Genomic DNA, 22,068 nt, shown 5'->3' on the forward strand with positions numbered 1-22,068 from the left:
AGGATACTGAAGGGAGCTCAATTTCTTTTCCTGACTTCTGTAGCTCCCTCCCTCCTCCTAGCAAGGAAAGCCAGGTTCTTCTCCAAGGATGTCTCATGGCAATCCCCAGGGAAAAGATGATCTTTCAAAGAACTGCAGCACTACAAACTTTCTCTAAAGAGGGTGTTCATCTTATTATTTTCTGAAATTCATTTCATACCATATTGGTAAATTAGTCTGACCAAGTACAAATTACTCAGCAAGGAAATCGCTACCTCCAGACTAATTTCTAGCTGTTTTACTCTTCCCTGTTTGGCTGATACAAGTGTTAGGTAAATTTGTACAATTCCAAATTTCCTCCCTCTCTTCTCTTTTCCAAGGGTCAGAGAAATGTCAGCTGTTGGCACTTGTATCCAGCCAGGTTCTGTGCTTGATCTGAGGTGGGCTCCATGCCAGTCATGCACAGGAGCTTGAGCACAGACAAGGCCAGGAGCAAACTGCCGTGGACCAGCCCAAAAGTCAGGCTGTGTTGGCCAGTGTCCTCCTTCCAGCAAGCTCTCTCCCCTGAAAAGAAGTGTGCTTCTCTCTCCCAGTAGAAATGAACCTTCCAAGCAGTGAGCACTGAATTTCATGCCAACCTCAAAGACTGTTCCAGCCCTGTTGCAAGTGGACCTTATATTCAGCTGCAGGACACTGAGAAACTGTGGTTTCTGCCTCATCACTCTGAGTGAGGTGGAAGCTCTCACATGTTATTTTTTGAGGGGGCACAGAAAATTCTTCCTCTTTCCCATGACAGTCAATCTCTGAAGTACGAGATTTGTTTAGCTGCATCAATCAGTAGATTACTCACCCAGAATGTCTGACTGAAAAAACTTATGCAGAAGATCAAAAACCCATAACTTCAGATCAGAATCTGGTGATGGTAAGACCTAGATCAGACATTTGTGGCTGAACAGCATCTAACAGGATCTGAATCAAAACCACACACCTAAGTCAGTACTTGTGTTGAGAGAGCAGGATGCCCAAGTTATTTCCAGGCCTTACCTCTACAGTTACATCTCTGACAGCTTACTTTCACATTTCCCACAGTCACTGCACTTGCTTTTCAGTAATTGTTCCATTTTTTTCCCTACATAATAGAGGCAGGACCAATACCCTTGCTTTCTAATTGCCTCAGACAGACACAGATCTGGGGGCAGAACACAGATTTGGGAGCAAGTTGCAAGGATTTTATTTGTAGATTCAGTAGCAGGCCAGGAGCTTAGCATAGCTGGAGACAAAATCTGTCAAAGGGTTATTTGTGACTTCCAGGTCCTGAAATTGTTTTGGGTTTGCCTTGGTCTCAACAGAGTTGATCTCAACCATGTCACTTATAAATGCCTCCTCCAAAGCAAACTGATGGGGCATGCTACTGAAGCCACAACACACCTCCCATGCTGGCTGGGTGGGCACAGTGAAGATGGGTTTGCCAATGCTGAAACTGCAGAGGTTCCTCAGCAGTGGGACATGCTGCTCCTTCAGACCACATCCCTTCTACTACTGTTGCTGGAGCAGCACAGAGGACACAGATCTTTCATCTCAGTACTCAGACTTGCTACTTCACCTGATACCAGAACCAGATCCTGTCTCAAGTTGATTGTGGAGAGGGCATGTCAGATACAGATGATCTGAACCTGGAAGCTGGCTTCACTTAAACAAGGGCATCCTAAACTGCATCACTGCTAGTGCTTTATGCATTGCAGTCAAATGTCCCATCAGGTGTGGTCTTAGCAGTCATTTGGTATTGCACTCAGGAAAAGATTAAAAGCTTTTATTGTACAAATAGCTGCATAATCAGAGTAATATTCTTTTGATGATTAAACTAATTAGGAATCTGTTTATCATCATATGCTATTTTCTTTGGGGTTGCTGGTTTAAAAAATTGGTCTTTTGTTTGACTAATGGGATTATCTGAAGGATCTACAAAGAAGTTCTCAGTTCTATGATGATTAATGAAATCTCTGAAATGCGTTTTAGAACAATGACAGATCCTTAGTGTAACAAATTAGTGAGGAAAGAGCTATGGAGTAAGAAAGGGCAATATCTCTTTTTCTCCTTGTGTCAGTCTACCAACTCGAACTCACATAAACAACTCCTGGTCTCTGCTGGACTGTTCCAGAGTGTTGGAGGTCTCTCAGACCTGTAAGGGACAAGTTTATTCTGGTAAATGCTGCAGCTTGTTTTTTTAGCCTGTACTCTGACATCTCTTTCTGTTTCCTCTGTGTGCAGGATATGAAAGCTGGAGGGAACTGGCTAAGGTTCTGGCAGACCCAAATGTCCCAGCTGGGGACCTAAGCCTCCCGTTTTACTATTCCCAGAAGATGGGACATCAGGTGAGAACACTTTGAATAACTTCTAAATATTTGTGAGGCCAAATTTTCCTTTTGGATGTCGGTACCAACAGGCAGTTCTCTCTTTGTGCAGAAAAAGAGCACATGCCACAGAGCAAAATCTGAGCTGACTCACAGCAGTGCTAACATACAATAACTCCACTGTAGTCAGTTGAGTTATTTTAGATGTACTCAGTTGTAGCGTTGGTGTGAAGAAGGCTGATTATGTGGCACAGGAAGCACTGAATGAGATGGAAGCAGAAATGAAAGGTCATAAAAGAGGTTGTAGTGCCTCCGGTGAAGTACAGCTTGTTCCTATTGCCTGAAGGAAGTGCTGGAATAACTGTTGCTTGTACCTTTTGAAACAAGAACGGGCAACAACATTCAAGGGATAATGATCTAAGTTTTAGCTCTGTGCTAGCAGCCATTATAAAGTGCTGGTATCCCTTCCCCTCAATGGCTCACTATGGAAATCTGCTGTCAAGAAAACCAAGGAGCATTTCCAACCCCACTGTGCTTCCAATGGACAACATCCCTTTTGAAGAAGTTATGGGAAGTTGCTCTTTTTGTCACATGTTCTTGCAACAAGACCTGAACCTTCTTGTGAAGGTGTTAATGCCTGGCTATTTATCAAGTCACTTTGATTTTCTTCTACTTGTATTTCAGAACCAAGAGCATCAAAGAAGTGGGAGGAATAAATTGAATTACACAGCTGTGAACAACCCTGTCCCATGGATGCCAGAGGTTGGTGCCTTTCTCTAACATTCTGCATGTGGAAACCATAGGTTTCCTTTGAGATTGGAAGGGAATAAGAAAGGACCCTTCGCCTGGAAATGCATTTGTTTCATTTGCTATCATCCCCTCCTGGTTTAATGACACTTACAGACCCAAGTAATCATCCAGAAAGACAGGAGTGTCCAGATTCCTGATAATCTGGCATCTTCCCCGGCCACAGAGGCACCATGCGCCTTCCATAATTCCCTGAGAGCGGGCAGCTTGCTGTCTTGGAAAGGTGAGGTTTATTCAGGGCCAAGTATTCAGCAAGTAAATACTTGACTGTGGCACGCAGTGGTGTCATGCTATGCTCATGTTCTGGCATTTGCTTGTTACCCAATCCCTGCACATTGTACATAGAGATCTCTCCACTTCACTGAAACTCCTGATGAATGGAGACCTTCTCCGGTGACCCTTGAAGGCTGGGGCAAACATTCTCTTTGTTTTCTTCATGCCTCATTTGTTCTTTCCTCCCCTGTCCCCTTATCTCATCATTCCTCTTCAGATAAGGGAGAAATGCAGCCTACTGATAATCAGAGGGACACTAGCCAGGGGGCATTTGGTGATTGGACTGGCACCAATTAGAAGGGGCTGACTCCCAGATGAGTGATGGCATGTTAAGTCTCATCAGGAGCAAAGCTGCTGCTGTGCACAGGGTGGATGCAGTGAATTTGCTGCTTCTTCCCCATCCTGTGGCATTCCCACAGTTTCTTGGAGGCTTTGTCTGTTGCCTTTGTTTTCCACCCCTCAGTGATTTTTCAGAAGTGTGTTACAGGATCAGTGTGCATCAGTAAGATTCAGGGATGACCTTCTGGAAAAGAGCTGTGAGGAGAAGACCTATGTGTCCTGGTGGACAACAGATTGACTATGAGTTAACTGTGTGCCTTTGCAGTTCTGCTGCAAGAAGGCCTTTGAGTCCCAGGATGTAAAGGCAGGGGAGTGGGTTTGGTTGGCCCTGCCACACTCCCATCCTGGATTCACTGATGCCATCTGCATGAAATGGAGAGCAATCTGCAGGCACAGCTCTGTGTGGAGATGCCTGTTGCCTGTGTAATCACCAGCTGAAATTTCTCCTGGCCTGGGGATTAGGTTTTCCTGTAATTTTGCCCGAATTAATTACCTGAGGTCTATGATCCCATTGTGTCCTCCTGGCAGCATCTCTAAGCACTTAATTGAAGCCTGATTCCTAAGGTGAGAGCAGGTGGTTCGCCTCCCTGAGGTCACGGAGCTGGACTTTGTTTGAACAGAGGTATATTCCTGACGAACGTGAATAATTAACAGGTGTGCAGGGTGTGCTGCAGCCAGCATGGCCAAACAATGGGTCTCAATTTTCCTCTTTCAGTATCAGGAGATGAAATAGATGGTTTGAGTCTTCAGCTTTGGATACTGTAGTGGGAAAGTGAACAATGTGGGAAATCTCTAAAACTGTTCTATTCGCATGCAGGGGAAAGCAGAATTCAAGAGATGTCTTGAATTCAAGAGTCTCTTGCTGACTCATCTCGAGGGACCCCAACTGATGCCAGTGCATCAGAGCTTGCAGCAAGTCCAGCTGCTGGCTGCTGAATGTCCCCTGCCCACACTGGCCCAGGCAAGATGAGGGATTGCAGCAGCTCTGTGGTGACAGATGAGGCTTATGAACTCAGCTCTGGGAGTTTCAGTCTGCAGCACAATGTTGCCTTTCTTCCCTGGCTCAGACTCGCCCTCTGTGCCACATCTATTCTCCCTGGTGCAGTACATTCCCAGAATTGCACACCTCTGTTATGCCAGGGCTGACCAAGCTTAAATTAGGAAAGACCTCTCTTCTCCGTCCTGCTCCAGTGCAGCTGGTTGTGTTCTGCTGCTGCTTCTCCCTTCTTCCCTGGGGCTCCTGGCTGCAGAGGTATTGCTTGGTATGGGCTGGGCAGTCTTGACAAGATGGGGTTTGGGCTAGGAAGAAAGATCATAGTATCATAGAACAGTACAGTCAGAATTGTTTGAGTTAGAAGGGACCCTTAAAGGTGATCTAGTCCAACTGCCCTGCAATGAACAGGGACATCTGCAGCTAGATCTGTGCATGTTTTCTGAGGAAAGGCTGGTAATCCAAACTTCCTACTAGAAGAAATCAGAAATACCAGTGTCTCTTAATACAACCCCGTGACTCTAAACTGCTGTTCATTCAGCAGTAGGGCTCAGCAGCAGGCCCAGCAGCCCAGCATCACAAAGCTGCTGTGTCAGTCCCAGCTCTCATAGCCCCGCACTTAGTACACTTCAGCTGTCCCTTCCCTTCTGCAATAGTGTTTGCTGTGTGACCACACTGCTGTGCTCAGAGGACATCAGCTCTTAGGGACGTGCCCATGATGCACACACGCTGTGATGATGGTGCCCTCAGTGCATGACATGTGGCTCATGTGGATCACAGCTGAGTTCTTGAAGTGCCACTGTGTCATTGGGAAGGAGATGACCACCTGGGAGGTGGGGCTGGGAAGGAGGAACCCAAGGATCAGAAAGCGCCTCTGTGGTGGTGTTACATAGCACAGACCACATCATACCAGCTCCTGTTTATGGCCTAGATTCTTGGCTTCTATTCCTGGTTCTGGCCAAGTCAATCTATCTAAAATATCCAAAGCAGATGTTCTTAAAGGGAGAAGGAAAACTTAAGTTGTTACTTATTAGGTCCTAGCTTTTCAGACCTCTTGAAAACCAGGGCCAGATAGTTTCCAAGCTGGGAAGACAAATTTACAAAGTCCATCAATGTTTCTCAGAAGCTCTGTGTGTGAATTGTGAACGATGGTGCCATTTATTGCTGCAATCTGGAACAAAAGCCCTAGGCAGATTATTTTCTGCATGTTCCAGAGGAAACCCAAATAGCAAGCAGAAGAATTTCTCAGCTGCTTCAATGGACAGCCATGAGTTGAGCTGGAGGGACAGAGGTGATAGGGTTTCAAAACAGCTGCTGCTCCAATGACTCTTGGAGGCCTAAAATTAAAGCCTAGCTCAGTTTTCACTCCCAGAGCTGCTCTGGGCAGCCAGCACATATCTGTCAATAACCTTCTTCTTTTTCCCCCTTCAGAGGAAGCAGAAAGTAAAGTAGGCTGCTGTAGCAAAGGAGAAAATCTATTGCCTTAAAAAAGGCTCTGAAGCTACGTGCAAGAAATGCTTGTTATTTGCCAGTTAATTATTTCTGATTGCTGTGAGCACAGGAAAGCAAAGTGATCATGTTAGCTCCTGCCAGAAACTTCTCTCTGGTGGCTTTGTAAAGACTTTGGAAGTTGGGGGTGCTGTCATAGAAGTCTGAAGGCCTGTCTCCGACTGTTGACAGAGCACTGAGCTCAGTAATGGCTGCCTTCATTTTAAGTAAGTTGCCCTCTGCCTAATGCTGCCAGAACTCTGCAGTAAAGCACTGGTCCAGTTTTCCTCTGCAAACAACAAATCTGGCCACTCTTTAGGGAGTTCCCTAATACAGATCTGCTTTGGTGTTTGAGTTGCCCCCTGCCAAAGGCAACTTGGCTCTCTTGCAGTTCTGAGCATTGAAAGCACCTCCTGGGGTCTGCCTTTGCCAGGAAGGAGTGCAGCCACAGCCTGCCCACAGTGTGGGAGTGTTGTGCCACATGTGATAGAGATCTGAGGCTGCTATCTGAAGTATACACATGGTTTTCTCAGATGGAAAACAGCGTCACTTCTGAACAGCAAGGGACAGACTGCCAGAAGACTTGGTTCCTAACTAGCTGTCAGCACGGCTTTTTCACCTCAGTTCATGTTCCACAAGAAAAGTTATTGCCTTTGTTTGATTTGGCTGAGAAAACAGTGTAAGACCCTTGGATGTGAACTGGGTGCATGGGACTGCCCAGCCATAAGGTTCCAACTCAGTGTTTGTCACACGTGCAGTGATTGATTTATGTTGTAGCTCCCTGCAGAGCCCCAGGTTTCTCTTGGCTGCAGCCATTGCCCTGGGCCCTCTGTAATTCCTCCTGGGGAACTGCATCTGCTTTGTCTCTGCTTTGCTTTTGCCCGATGGGCAGAGTCTGGGCTGAGGGATATCAGCAGAGGGGGAGAGACGATAATGAGGAACCATGGGGACATTCAGACGTCAGGCAAGCCTTGGCAGTTTCAGGGAGAGTGGGCTGACAAGAGACCACTCGAGAACTGCAGTAGTTGTGAATTTGTTTTGCCTGGCAGGCAGAGATGATTGTCACGTGCGTGACTAAAGCCCACAGCTCACAAGGAGCATTACTACATAAGCTGGTGCTGGGCCAAGTCCGCTCCACGTCCTTCCTTCAAGCCCTGATTTATAACAAAACAAAACCCCAACTTGCTATCTTGGGAGAAATAACTCCATGAAATGGTTTTTCTGCCAGAAGTGCTCAGGGTGGATAGGCCCGGCTCCTCCACGCTGTTTCAGCCCGGCTCAAGGCTTCCCCGGCCAAAACTAGGAGTTTGCTGCCATCTGTAGACATGTGGGTGCAGCTGAGGCATTTCCAGCCTCTGCTCATCCAACCTCAGCTGGGCTCCATAGCTCCTTATATAGGCAAGACAGCTATAGAAAACCTCCCCAGTCCCAAAGCAACCTATTTCTTTCTTCAGTGTTTCCCCATCTAAGGTTGCCTGTACAGTATCCAGTTTATTTTTTCTCTGCTTTTGGATGCCAACTCTGCAAGGAAAACTTCACCATCCGACAGCAGTGTTGCATGCAGAGAGCTTGGGCTGTCTGGGAGGCAGCCAACTCTTCCTTTCTGGATGGTTATGACAAAAGAAAGTCTATTCCTCGAGGAGCAGGCCTTTCCTCACCATCTTCCCTGAGCCCCACCTCGCAGGCAGGGTTTGAGGAGATCTGTCATCTCCACTCCTTAGGGTGTACCCTCTTCCATGGGTCAGGAAAATAGCCCTGAAATGAAAAATACCTTTTTGGAGAGGGTCCTAACCTTGCAGTTTCACTGTTAGCTGGTGCCACACCACAGCATGCCCCAGGACTCATGGTACCAGTCTCTGATTTAACACCTTTGTGACAGAGCAAAATGTCTGACTCCTAGCCATTTAGCTGAGCTCTTCTGAGCATTATCACAGCTCCCTGGTGCTGTTCAGATGACACCTGGCCCAGTCTCAATGCTCAGCTGGTTAGATGTCACTGCTGCAACAGCATCTTCCTTCTCTCTCACAAGCTCTCCGGTGCTGGGGGCCATGGCTGAGGCTGGAATACAGGGAAGAACATGGGAAGGGCACAGCAATTCATGGTCCCTCTCTTCTGCCCTCCAGTTCCAGGGCCAGGCCAACCTGCATGTGTTTGAGGACTGGTGTGGCAGCTCCACTGATCAGCTCAGAAGAAACCTCCACTTTCCCCTCTACCCCCACGTGAGTAAGACCCCAGCAGTGTCTGTCCCACAGTTCCTGTCTTTGCTCCCTTGGCATCCTGTCTCCACCCCTTTCCACCACCTCCTCTTTCTTCCCACTCCTGAGAGATCAGGAAGCTTTCACAAAGGTTCAATGAACCTCTGGGAGGAAGCTCATTTTGCCCTTGCTGGCCTGCCAGAGCTTGGGCACAGCATGAAGGAGCTCTGTGCTTTCCCTCCAAGTGCCCACCAAATGTCACATCCCATTCCCACCATCTCCAACATCTCCCTTGCAGCCCTTCCTTCTGAGCAGCCCTTGCTCAGTTCCTCTCACAGCTCTCCTGCTCTTTCCCATTGCATCCATCACACGCCATGCCATGTCCTCACAAAACAAATGTCATGCTTCCCTCTGTCCACCCATTGCAAGATTTTTGCAAACTGCTCCTCCTCTCTTGTTCCTATCCATCTAAATTTTTTTTTTTTTTATCATCTTCCACTTCAGACAAGAACAGTGCTGAAGAAACTGGCCGTGTCCCCAAAATGGACCAACTACGGTCTCCGGATATTTGGCTACCTGCATCCTTTCACTGATGGTGAGGGTTCACGGGCTCTGGGGCTGCTCACATCCTTCTTAGCCCTAGTGCACAGCCCCTCACGTAGGCAGTCCAGCTGGCTGTGTCCTTGGCATGGATAAAGCACATCTGCCTCTGTTGTAGGGTAGAAAGAAAAAACACAGAAGAAAACAGTTGGAAGTGCTGGTTAAAAAACAATGCTGTCATGGATGCATTGCCCCATGATGTGCATGTGGGTATGAGCAACCGCCCCCCCCTTGCACAGCTAGGACTGTACATAACAATGTTAGTGTTCCTGCTGCTCCTTAGGTTCATGAATGCTGTCTGACACCAGCTGACATCTGCATCACTCAGCTATGTGCTTCTGCCCAGAGCAGCCCACTAACATGCACCCATCCCCGGCCCTCAGCTGCCATCTGTGACCCTGACCGGAACAGCCAGACTCAAAAACCTCTGTCTCCCATCATGGCTCCACCTGCATATTCCTTCATCCAAACATAATTTCTCACACACAATGTTTATTCTGAGAGCAAAAGCCAGGGAGACATGACACAGACTTCTTAGCTTTCCAGATTAGGTGTCAGGTGAAGTCAGTGTAGGATGAATAGGGAACCAGCTGTAAGTGACGTTTTGTTTTCAATCACTGCAGAGTTTGAGAATTCAGAGAGGCTGAAAGGGGCATGGTTAATATCCAAAGGATTAATCTGGTATCGCCAGCAAAGAAGGCAAAGACAGCATTTTAGAGAAGCAGACTCCATTCTGTGCACAAGTCCTCACCCCAGAACCCTACTTACTGCTGCCATCTCTTGACAGGAGAGTTTCAGTTTGCCATTGCTGCAGATGACAATGCTGAGTTCTGGTTGAGTTCAGATGAAAAGACCTCTGGTCTCCAGCTGCTGGCCAGTGTGGGCAAGGTACAGTGCATTCTGCATGGCTTCTTGCATAAAAGCTGGGATGTTTTGTGGGGATGGATACCCTCCTGTCTTCCATGCTTCTCTGGCCTAGCCAAGTTTCTTTTGCCTCTCAACTACAGGCACCACCACCACAGATGCCAGACAAGTATGACACAACATATCTTAAGCCAGATACATATCAGCACTGCAGCTGGCAGCCCCAGTTTCATGGTTAAGGAATTTGAATCTGTCCAGAGGCTGTCACACCAGGATGAGCAGCTCAAATTTCTTTCTTCATTGCTCCAGCACAGTAACCAGGGAAACATTTCATCTTAACTGCAGCATCTTCTGTCTCTTCTCAGACAGGGAAGGAGTGGACAGCACCGGGGGAGTTTGGAAAATTTTGGAGCCAGCAGTCAAAGGTGGTGAGGTGAGTGAGCAGAGTCTCTCACTTCCAGCTACTTCTGTGCATGGTCAGGAAGTGACAGGAAAAATGAAATAAAGCTTGTTCTGAAGAATTTAACAGTATAGAGATAGAAACTACTATGGGGTCTGCTAAAGCTCAAGTGACACTTCTGCATCTGTGCCAGTTGCTTTACAGGCTTGCAGCAGAAATGCAGTGCTGATTTTTTCTTCCCTGGAGGACAGTCATCAGCAAATCCAGACTCCTCTTTATGAGCTGTACTCCGAACTTCCTGCCTTGGAACTGCCCAGGTTTCCCAGAGGCCAAAACCTGGCAGACAGGGCTGAAAGGGATTTGTTCAGAATTATCTGAGAAGGGTCTGAAGTGCTTCAGACGCACCAGGAAAGCCACCTATCTAGCTGCCAGCATCTGAGTTTTCTTGGCAATCCCAGTCCTGCTCACCCTGAGAATTAGGTTCTTTCGTGGATGTAGTTGTTCTCTACTCACTGTCTGCTGGCAAGCTAAGAAGAAATATTCCTTAATGCCGTTGGTGACAGACATGTTGTTTTTCACAGGTTGTCAGCCTCAGGCAGGTACTACTTTGAGGTGCTGCACAAGCAGGATGACAAAGGGACAGACCATGTGGAAGTAGCAGTGAGTCTATGCCAATGGCCATGTTGTACGCTCTATGCAAATGGATATGTTATGTACAATATATGTGGTTCTTGAATCTTGGGAATTAAGTTTATAATTATTTCCCTCCCTTCCCAGGCCCCCTATCCTCTTTGTATGAGGTGAACATACCAAATCCCTTCCAGAGTCCTACCTACTTCTATGTGGGACAACCCTAGCTATGTTAGGACCATTTTGCTTGGGACAGTTCTGCTTTCTGGTCTTTGTTGCTTCTCTTTATGCTTTCCTGCTTTGACTGAATCCAGGGGAATTTCAGGTTATTCCCAGTCTTTTGCTGCTAGGTAAATTGTCGTAGTAGGGAGAAGAAGAAAGCTGTGGGCCCATCTAGTGAAAAAACGCCACCTTGTATCTGTTCCTTTTGTGCAGGTTTTCAGGTTAAATGCTTAACAACATGCACTTAATGCATTTCTCTGTTCCAGTGGAAACTGAATGACCCAGATGCCAAGTTCAAAGTCATTGACTCCCAATACCTCTCCCTTTTTGCTAGTAAGTATATTCACCACAAGTTTTCTTGAGCACCTCCCCATTCTTCCAAAACTTATCATCAGTGTTTTGCTCTGAATCACAGTCTATGCAGGCAAATAGTTTGTGTACAGATCATTACAAGAAAGAAATGCAGACAGGTCAGGAGAGAGACCTCTGAACAAGTGTGTGTGACTCATTATTAAATACAGGAGAACTGGAATTAGGATTAGATGATAGAGAAATGATAAGGAAGAGAGTCTGTAAAAGTGAGGGAAACTGATATGCAAGAGTATCATGGGATGAAAGTTGCTTGTGCAGAGAGCTATGGAAGAATGTAGGAGCCCAAAATGTGGGAACCATGAGGATGTGCTGGCCACTGGAGCATCTCCAGCAGATTTCTCTCAGGATGCTGGACACAGTTGAACACATCTAGAGGTATCAGGCATAGCTGCTTTCTTCAGTGCTTCCTTTAAGTCTTTTCAGGTTGCTTCCAGGCTGCAGCTAACATGTCAGCCCAGTCCTCCTGTTTTGCAAACCCTTTTCAGCATATCACGTGGTGCCTTTATCAGTTAAGGAGCTCCTTTGCTTATCTACCTTTGTCAGTATCACTTTCCACTGCCAGCATTCCCCCTTTCTGTACTTATTGCTGGTAGCTTCCAATATGTCTGGTATTTCTTCTGTGCTAACGCTTTTGCCTATGGAAGACTCCATGATGTAATCTAGACATCTGTTTACGGTGTTTTGGATTACAACCTGCTGTTGCATTTTCTGAAACTTGCCATTTGGCCAGGACAAGGTATTCAGTCAGATCTTTCTTTCTCCTTCTGTTTTTTTCTGTTTATTGCTTGCTTGCAGAAGGAATGCTTTGCAGCTCAGAAGATCCCTTCATGGCTGGAGCAGCGCTGCACTCTCCCATACAGTGTTCCTTCTTCCACCTCAGCGTTGTGGCTGTATCATACATTATCCCATTCTTCTGAGGTTTCCATGTTGTTCAGTACCCAAAAGTTGCTAACAGCAACCCCAGTGCCCTTGGCAGCATGCTATTTATTATTTATTTATGATATTTATTTATTACATTTGCAGATATTAACTCAGTTCTGCTCGCTTCAGAGCCAGATCCATGGAGACATGAAATCTGGCAGCAGCACTCAGGAAAAGGCATAACCAATACTTAATCCTGTGTGTGTGCTTCCCATTGCTCCTGGCTTACCATGGGTTTTCATTACCTTGCTGGAGCACCAACCTCCTAGGGCATTGAAAACCTCACCCCAGGGTCTCACTCATTTTCCAGCACAGGAGAAGCTTCCATTTCTCAGCTTTCTCCTCCTATTCAACATTTTCTGTCTACGTATAAAAGAAATTTAATGCTGATAATTCAAATGTGACCAGTAATTTCTGCCAGGCTGGGGTGTCTGCAGCACAGCACTGCCAGCGTGTCCTCTCACAAGGTAATTTCCAGCCATCACTCATCACTGTGTTTGTTTGGTTTCGCTGATAGCTGTGTTCAGTATCTCCAGCTTTCCTGGTCAGAGCCTTTCTTCCCCTCAAGCACTGTTGAAGCTCCTGATGAGTACCATGTAGGCATTACAATTGTGCAATACCATTTGGAAGGGCTGATGCTGGGGAAAATTGCTGCCTGGGACAAGGGATGAATGAGCTCTTCCTCCCCCTTCTGTTCTCTCTTTGGTTTCTAGATGAGACACTGTTAAAGATGGATGAGGTTGGGCACATCCCGCAGACTCTGGCTAGCCATAAGAGCCGGGCTGCTGATGACACAGGCGGCAAGGCACACCCTGCTGACATGTTGAAGCCTGACCCCCGGGACACTCTTTACAAAGGTAAGACTTGCAAGGGAGTTGAGAAGGCAGCTGCAGCCTGTCTCAGCACATGCAGGCAAACAGCTGAGCAAAATTGTCCTCCTACGCCATGGTTATCAAAGGCCACCCTCCTTATTTCACAAGGGAGCAGGGAGCAGCGTGCAGCATCTGTTGCTGTAGGGTACGAGACAAAACACAGAGTAAACCCATCTCTTCTTTCTTGGAGTCGAATTTATGCGGTGTCTCCAGGCATATTTTAGTGCAAGTGCTGTAGAACAAGATGAATACATGAACTTAAAAAGATGTTTCACTTTATGTATCAGAAATAGTGTAGTCAGCAGGATCACCACTCTGTACTTGCATTGGTGAAGCCTTATTTCAAGGCTTCGGTTCGGTTTTGGGTCTTTCACTGTAAGAAGAATCGGAGGCCATGGAGCACATCCAGAGAAGGGCAACAGGTCTGTGAGGGGTCTGGAGCACAGGTCTTATGGTGATTGAGGGAACCAGCATTGCTCAGGCTGGAGAAGAGGAGTCTCAGAGGAAACCTTATCACTCTCTACAGCTACCTGAAAAGAGGTTATGGTGAGGTGGGTTTCGGCCTCTTCTCCCAAGTTACAGTGATAGGACTAGAGGGGATGGTCTTAAGGTGCCCCAGAGGAGGTTCAGATTGGATATTAGAAAAAAAAATATTCTCTGAAAGAGTGGTGATGCCTTGTAACAGGCTGCCCAGGAAGGTGTGGAGTCACCATCCCTGAAGGTGTTAAAAAATCGTGTGGATGTGACGCTGAGAGATATCAAGCATAGTGGTGATGGATTGGGGTTGGACTAGATGGTCTTAGTGGTCTTTTTCCAACCTTAATGATTCTATGATTCTATCTGATAACCTCTCATATAGTTAAGTACAAGCTGGGCACTGAAATAGCTAGGTTGGTGCATCAATTGCAGTAGGATTTCTCCAGCAATGCTTGCCTACATTTTTTCTTCTCAGTGCCTCTGCTCAGCAAGTCACGCCTGCGCCGAGCCCTGCCAGACTGTCCATACAAGCCTAGCTACCTGGTGAATGGGTTCCCTCTGCAGCGCTACCAGGGCCTCCAGTTTGTAAGTTTTATTCCTTGAGCCAGCACTTACCCAGGGTTAAGGAGGAAGGAGGGAGACCTGATTATCCATGGGCCTCCGTGGGTACCTCCTGTATGAAGCTCCTGGGCAGATGTGACCACTTGTTCTTCAGGTTTTCAGCATCCCAATACATGGCAGAGGTTAACAGCAAGAGAAGGGAGATAAGTGCTACACACTGCTTGCTGGTCTCGCTGGCAGACAAGTGTGTGAGTCTTACAAAGCCCCTCAGACCTCAAGCAAAAGCTCTGAGCTTGCCTTCACATGGAGACTTGTCATGGCTGAGGATTTCATTCCCTGGGGAGGTGTAGAGTGCATGGACCAAGGCCCAGAAGAGTTTTCAAACTGGCCTTGAGGTAGGACCCACATTTGTGAACATGCAGCATAGCAAAGTTCACTCATTTTCATAGCAGAGGAGACTGGCTGAGGCCTGGCAGAGCCAGTGGGACTGGGAGCATATCACCAGTCTGCTTTGCTATCCCTTGGTGCCAATTCATGCCTACACTTCCCATGGGACTTGCACCCTGGGCGACCATGGCTTCCTCAGCCTTGCCTGGGGTGGACCTCACACACTTTCTGGGCTCCTGTGTTCTCCTGCACTTTCTCAGTTGGACTATCCCATCTACTTCTTGCTTTGTTACTATGCAACACATAGTTGCAGAGATGGACCAGCAGATGCCCATCACTATTCCTTTTGTTTTTCATTTCCATAGTCTCTACTCACAGTCTGCTACTGGGTGCCTTTGAGAGGCATATAGTGAGCAGTGCTTGTTCCTTCCCCAAAAGGCAGCTCACCTTGCAATCGGGCCTGGGTCACCTTATGAATGATATCTGGCATTGATGGGGGCTTTTCCTTTATTTTTCTTCCCTTCTTCCCAGATTCATTTATCCTTCGTTTACCCCAATGATTACAGCCGTCTGAGCCATATGGAGAAAGAAAACAAATGCTTCTATCAGGAAAACCCGTATTACTTGGAAAGGTAGGATGCTGCAAGTGGACGTTTATTAGCAGCGAGAATGGGAGGAGACAGTTTTAAGGCTGGAATTAGAGTGGAATTTCATATTCATTTAGTTGGGACTCTCTTTATTTAAAGGTCCCTTAAGTCCTGTAAAACATTAAAGCATTTATAGTTTCTTTCAATAGCCAGTGCTTCCTTTAAGTGAAATTGTGCTTAGGTCTCAAAGGAAAACCACTGCTACTTTTCTTGCTCTATTAACCAGGAAGCTGGGTCAGAGTATATTTATTCCAGTACATCAGGGAATGTATTTGCCAGCAAACTTTCCATGCCAGCATCTGGAGCCTCCTAATGGCTGTCACTGTGGAAGCCAAGCCTTACTCACAACCAGACATCTCAGGGGGAGGGATGAAAACATGCAGCTCACTTTTACTGGAGTCCTGCTCCAGTGATGGCCCTGCAAGAAGACCACCATGTGCATGCTCCCTGCTTCACAGGGAAACAAGCATCTTGTGTGAGGATTCTGTTCATTTCAGGAGGACTTGTTTGCAGGATAAGGAGGGTTGCTTTTCCTGTGAGGTAGCTGATGGTGGCCTCCTTGTGCTCATCTTCCTATTTGAGGGCTGGAAAGACAGATTGTATTGTAGGTTTGGGAGAGATCTACTGGGCCTGGGGCCCATTGTGAAGGATGGAGAAGGTGGCTATTGTGGGCTGGCACATGCATCTCAAGTTTTTTTGCTTGACAAATAGTTTGTATTGTAACAGCATTTGGGAAGGGGGAGTTTATTCTGCTTGTCATCAAGCACACATGGAAGGAAACGATGCAACAAGGGAAATCCCTCCCAAAAGCTTGAAGCACGAGCATACAATGGGCTGACATAACACACAGACCACAGTGGCGGTATGGGAGAAGAGAGAGGGAGATCACTGCAGTTACTTGTCTGAGCCACTTCAGTAGCACAGTGACTTCAGTTTGTAAGTGCTACACTGGATCTGAGCTTTAAGGAGAAGAGAAGGTAAAGGAGCATTTCAGTGTCCTTATGTTGGAATTTCCTCCTGTGAACATGGCGCAGCACTCAAGAAAATGTCTGAGAAACTCGAATGATAACCCAGGAAAGCTGATGTTTTTGACAGTAAGATCTTGATTGCCCCAAGATCTGAAAGTGATGATGGTAGCTTATAACTTGCTATGAAAGGAGGTATAATCAAAGTAATTGACCATCTCCTCTGTAGCAATGGCTAGAATTTAGTTGAAGAGGGCAAAATAACTTTGATCAAGCTGATGTCCTTCCTTCTGCAGATTTGGGTTCTCCAAGTACATAAAAATGGACCAGACAGAGAAGAGCCTGGACTCTGATGACAAGACTGAGCAACCAGGTAGGACCCCCTAATATCAGATCTTGGAGGAGCCTTTTATCCTCCTGTTGACTTTCCATGGCAAGGAAGTCACAGCCCTTCCCTGCTGGAGTGCCGCAACTGGAAGAAAGTATTTCCTGCCACATTCACTTTTCTTAAGGGCAGTCTGGGAGGCCAAGCAATGCACTCTAGGAGATGGATGCCAGAGATGTAACTGTGATTATTCCTGCAGGCTTTCAGGAGGGGAACCTGGATGACCTGCAGTATGGAGAGCAGGATGTGGAGAGCACTGTCTCCCCTGCGCACCCCAACATGCGGCAGGCAGAACCAGCAAGTGCTGCTCCCGGCACAGTGATGGGCAGCGATCGTGTCTATGAGGACTATTCCCTCCGGGAGCATCGGCGGCTCCTCTCTGTTGGTGACACAGGGGAGGTGACACAAAGGAGACGGACAAAAAAGTCTGGTGTCAAAACAGCCCTTCTGGCCCCTGCCAACCAAAGCCTCAGTCGAGCTGGCCCAGAGAGAAACCCGGTGACAAAGAGACCTCACTTAAAAGCTGGAGTCAAAGACAACTCCAGAAGCCCTCCGCAGCATGCCAGGGCCGCCCAGGGCAGAGCACCTGCCAAAAAGGAGAACCCTCCTTCTAGGAGCAGGTCTCAAAGGGAGCAGCCTCTCAGCAGCCCCAGGGACTCAGGGGTCAGGATTTCCAAAGGTCTGAGACCTCGAGGAGACCTCAGCATCATGGAGGATAGCCTGCAGCCAGCAGGCACTAAGCAAGCTAGGAGAGCTGGCCCAGCATCCAGCAAAGCCAGCAGGCACCTTGTGGATACTGCTGGCCCCAGCAAGGACCCGCCACGGCTGGAGCAGTGGCTGAACCAAGTGGAGGCCTACGTGGCTGAGCAGAAGAGGGCCACTGGTGGGGATGCGGGCAAGGGAGAGACAGAGGTGGCATCTCTTGCAAAGGGCAAGTCTAGGCCTGAGAAGGTGGCAGCAGAAGAGGAAGAAGAAGAGGTGGATGGGGAGCCAGAGGAGGAGGATGAAGAGGGTTTTGATTATGTACCAGTGTTTGACCAGCTGGTGAACTGGGAGCAGACTTTCAGCGCAAGCAACCTGGATTTCCATGTGCTGCGCACTGACTGGATTGATCTGAAGTGCAACACATCAGGAAACCTGCTGCTGAAAGAGAGGGAAGCCCTGGAAGTCACACGTGTCTTCCTCAAGAAGCTCAACCAAAGGATTAAAGGGTAAGGCAAAGTGTGAAAAACTGGAGCTTGTGTACGTATTGTTTGCAACTAGAATCAATCAAAGGATAAACTAGATGTGGGAGATAAAACTTCAGACAAGGATTCTATGTAAAAACCAGAAGATCTCTGAGCTGAGAAATGGGAATGTTGGGTACTAGATCATTTCCAGGTCTGACTATCACCCTCCAACAGCCAGTGGTTGTAAATGTGAGAGACTGGAGGTTTCAGTCCAGCTGGCATCACTGGTGCATGGCTGTTTTCCTCCTTGCACTGTGTAAGCATTGAGAGCATGTAGAAGCATTTTGTCAGCTGTAGATTAAGGTACCTCAGTGATACAAATTAGGACTGGAGCTCCTCATGCTTGTGGTTTAATGTCTATTACCTCTGAGTTTGTGAACCCAGTACCATTTAGGACATAGGATCAGAAGGGACCTGTCAGACATTGTGAATCAGCACACTGACTTCACAAACAACCAAGTACCCTAACCTTTATCTGAACATATGCATTTCCACTGTAGAATTAAACATCTTTGATTACCTTTCTGGCAAATGAACGAAAAAACCTCCTAAGAGCTTCTGTAAGTCTCCAGCTTTCCTCAACCCTTTTGATGAATTGGCCTATATTTCCGTGATTTTTCTGTATGTCCTTTTCCACACTGGTTTCAGTTTTGGTTAATTCTCCTGAACAGTATTCTGGGTAATACATAGAATGGTGTTATTTACTTCTCAACTCCCAGAAATAGCTCTCATGCTACATCTTTAGATTGTGTTTGTTTTTTCTTGGGGTCACATCAGTCACAGTCACAGTGTAACTGATCAGTACGCTCATGGTTTTCTCAGCACTTTTAACTGATGAGCATCCATTTCATATTACATGACAGGACATCACCTTGCATTTCATCCCTTTCTGGCTGTTCTGGACCTACAGCTCATCCCAGTCTTTTCTGTATGATCGCTCAGTCTTACTCCTTGTTATCGTCTGATAAGCTGTCATCAGCCACCTTCACCAACCCAACCATTCTTCCCGTGCCAAGATCTCTGACAGAGGTGTTGAGTACGCTCACTATTACCAGCCCCACAGTCATTCAGACACATTTGTTGTTTTCAGTGTCACCTTTATTTCATTCCCCTTGCCAACTATTTTCTCTTGGCTGGGATCCCAGATCTAATCCCACGTGCTTACGGATTTAGGAAACAGGTGCTAAATCATCCCGTGGGGGAAAGCTGGGGACAAAAAGAGTTGTGCTAACCCAGGAGGAAACAGCCGGCAGAGCAAAATGAGCCAAGTAGGGTGAAGGTGGGAGAGTGGGCCATGTACAGGGGACATACCCATCCTGGCTGAATCTCCTGCAGGCGGTTCCAGCTGCAGCGTATCGTGAATGTGGAGAAACGCCAGGACCGCATGCGAGGGAGCCGCTACCTGCTGGAGCTGGAGCTGCTGGAGCAGGGAGAGCGTCTCGTCCGCTTCTCCGAGTACATCTTTGCGCGTGGCTGGCAGGGCGTGGGTGGCGATGAGCAAGAGGAGAGGAACATGAGGAACCTGGCTTGGGGTCGCCGGCGTCACCTGATGGCTGTGGCAAAAGAGCCAGAGCTGTGCTGGCCCCAGGGCTTTTCCTGGAACCACCGTGCTGTGGTTCACTTTGTGGTGCCAGGTAAGGAGATCCTGGGACTTGAAGGAACAGCATGGCTGGTTCTTCCTTCAGGGGCAGAGTTGTTAGGGTCACTTCCGATTTCTTTTGTCTCCTAGCTAATTCTCCTCACAAATATGATAGGGCCCAAGCCTCCCATGGCTTGTAAGCCCAGAGGAAAACACCGACACATTTTGGGAAAGAACCCACACCCATTTCTGGGCCCTTCGGTCCAAGTTTTCAGCCTGGACCTATTTGTGCATCCCTTCAATGTTGGTAGGGTTTGAGAGGAGGCAAGAAGCCTTGCTTGCTGAAAGCCATGCCATCTTTGAAATCAGTTTTCCTTTGTTTCTCTCCCTCTTGCAATACATCCAGTGAAAAACCAGGCACGGTGGGTGCTGCAGTTCATCTCTGACATGGAAGAGCTGTTCCGAGTCACTAAGGATCCCTACTTCAATGTCATCATCACAGACTACAGCAGCGATGACATGAACATAGAGACTGCTCTGAAAAGGTCTAGCTTGCGCAGGTGAGAGTGCTGTCTGGTCACAAAATACACAAAAAAGTGTATTCCTGTAAATGCACCACATCTACAAATCTTTTTGCATTGATCTCCCTCAGCTTCTGGCAGCTAGAAACCCAAAGATTATATTCATCTACACTTTGTATGTTTATGTGCACATATTGCTGTTATAATGTGCATGTATGTGTGCTGCATAGAATATTGTTATAAAACTGTAAGGCAATACCTATCACAGTCATCTATTCAGATGCATGTCTTTTCTCTCGGCTTTCTTCAAGTTTTCAAGGGAGGACAGAAAGCAAGTGTCAAAGTGATGGGGGACGGGTTAAGCCAGAGAAGACAAGAAAGTTGTGAGAAATGAGTGTGGAGTCCTCTGGGGACTTCTCTTGCTGCAACAGCTGTCTGGCGTATTGTATTCTGACCTCAAACAGCCTTGGTTGGTCCTTTCCAGTGCTAGAGGTTCCAAAAATAGAGCTGGCAGGACTTCTGCTATGAACTATCCTTGTTGCATATGTGGCAGGACCATCGGGACACACTGGCACAGAGGTAGTGCTGAGCTCGCATGCTCACACAATGGCTTTTTTCCTCCGCTCAGGGGGCAAGAGGTGGCTCCTCAACACGGTACCCATGGTGTATCATTGCTAGCAGTGTTTTCTGTCTCATCGACATGCATACGCCAAACTTCTCATTCTTGTTTGGCCCGCAGCTATCGGTACTTGAAGCTGATGGGGAATTTTGAGCGTTCTGCTGGCCTGCAGGCAGGAATAGACCTCGTGACGGTAAGCCTGGGGGATGTGGGGTGGATAGGAGGATGTCTGGTGTATGTCCAGCACTGCTTTTTGCCTGTCATATTGGACATGCTGGCTTTTAAGAAAGGAAATAGCCCAACAGAACAGATAAAATGTAGATGTGTTTCTTGTCCCTCTGGAGTAAGGATCTTGTCCCTTTCTCCAAGGAGACCAGTCCCTGTGATCCATGCCATTCTTGCCCTACTTACTTGAACTATGAGACAGGAAGGAAATCAGGAGTAGCAGCTTTATGAAGTTGGCTCATTCAGATTGCAGTCATAACATATCTACCATTGAAAAAGCAGCCAATGGCAGTTTCGCCATTCACTAAGACTTCAGTTTCCAGTCTAGCAATGTATGGCTCTTTAATTCACTCCCATCTCTCTGTCATCCTGTCCTTCAAGAAAGACTTACTTAAAGTCACCCTATTTTTTTCCCAACTGGTGTGGTCGGCTCCAGGATCCACACAGCATAATTTTCCTTTGCGACCTCCACATCCACTTCCCAGCTGGAATCATTGACTCAATCCGGAAGCACTGCGTGGAAGGCAAGATGGCCTTTGCTCCCATGGTCATGAGGCTGCACTGCGGCATGTCCCCACAGTCACCCGATGGTAAGAGGGAGTGGAGCTTCTTGGGCTCAGACCTCGGGGAATAGGGAAAGAAGGAACATGTCTGCAGCCCCTGGATTTGCTGCTCAGTTGCTGTCAAGGTCTGGTGCTTCATGTACTGCCAGTGCCAACAGGTGGGAGAGCACTAGGCATAGAACTGTGGTAGGTAGTTGGCATTTGAGATCAAAGAGAATATGATTTATTCTGGTCACTGCTTTGAACTCCCAGTGGATCTGACTGTCTAAGGAATCCCACCTTTTAGTCATTCCTATCCATCTCTCTCTTTTTTTAGAGGGCACTGTCTGGCCTCTTGAGTATGGCTGCTAGCCCAGCAGTGAGAGGAGGCAATTCAAGTCAGGGGGAGAAAAGTGACAGAGAGCATAGGATTTCTGTTAGACAAAGGTGGTCATCCTGAGGCACCACAGAAGCAAATTACCATTGAGTAGATATTTTTTCATCCTGGCACAGGAACAATCACCTGAACCTGAGAAGGCCCATTTACATTAAGTATCATGCTGCCAGACAGGAGATGTGAGAGGCTTTGCTAGGACAACCCAAGCTGCCTGTAAGCCTTTCTGACTT

At 47.3% G+C, this 22,068-nt stretch overlaps 1 protein-coding gene across 1 annotated transcript in view; it reads left to right on the forward strand.

The window, feature by feature from the left end:
* Positions 1-22,068, forward strand: part of B4GALNT3 (beta-1,4-N-acetyl-galactosaminyltransferase 3) — a 58,302-nt gene that overhangs the window by 33,415 nt on the left and 2,819 nt on the right. The window contains exons 2-18 of the mRNA XM_048943031.1: positions 2,248-2,351; positions 3,015-3,092; positions 8,352-8,447; positions 8,928-9,018; positions 9,811-9,911; positions 10,253-10,320; positions 10,869-10,947; positions 11,406-11,472; positions 13,146-13,289; positions 14,257-14,366; positions 15,261-15,361; positions 16,638-16,714; positions 16,926-17,937; positions 19,291-19,589; positions 19,941-20,094; positions 20,795-20,867; positions 21,336-21,489. Of these exons, the coding sequence (XP_048798988.1) occupies positions 2,248-2,351; positions 3,015-3,092; positions 8,352-8,447; positions 8,928-9,018; positions 9,811-9,911; positions 10,253-10,320; positions 10,869-10,947; positions 11,406-11,472; positions 13,146-13,289; positions 14,257-14,366; positions 15,261-15,361; positions 16,638-16,714; positions 16,926-17,937; positions 19,291-19,589; positions 19,941-20,094; positions 20,795-20,867; positions 21,336-21,489 (2,808 nt within the window). The remainder of the gene's footprint in view (positions 1-2,247; positions 2,352-3,014; positions 3,093-8,351; positions 8,448-8,927; positions 9,019-9,810; positions 9,912-10,252; positions 10,321-10,868; positions 10,948-11,405; positions 11,473-13,145; positions 13,290-14,256; positions 14,367-15,260; positions 15,362-16,637; positions 16,715-16,925; positions 17,938-19,290; positions 19,590-19,940; positions 20,095-20,794; positions 20,868-21,335; positions 21,490-22,068) is intronic.

The sequence above is a fragment of the Lagopus muta genome, chromosome 1 (assembly GCF_023343835.1).
Source record: "Lagopus muta isolate bLagMut1 chromosome 1, bLagMut1 primary, whole genome shotgun sequence".
In the NCBI taxonomy this organism is placed as follows: domain Eukaryota; kingdom Metazoa; phylum Chordata; class Aves; order Galliformes; family Phasianidae; genus Lagopus; species Lagopus muta.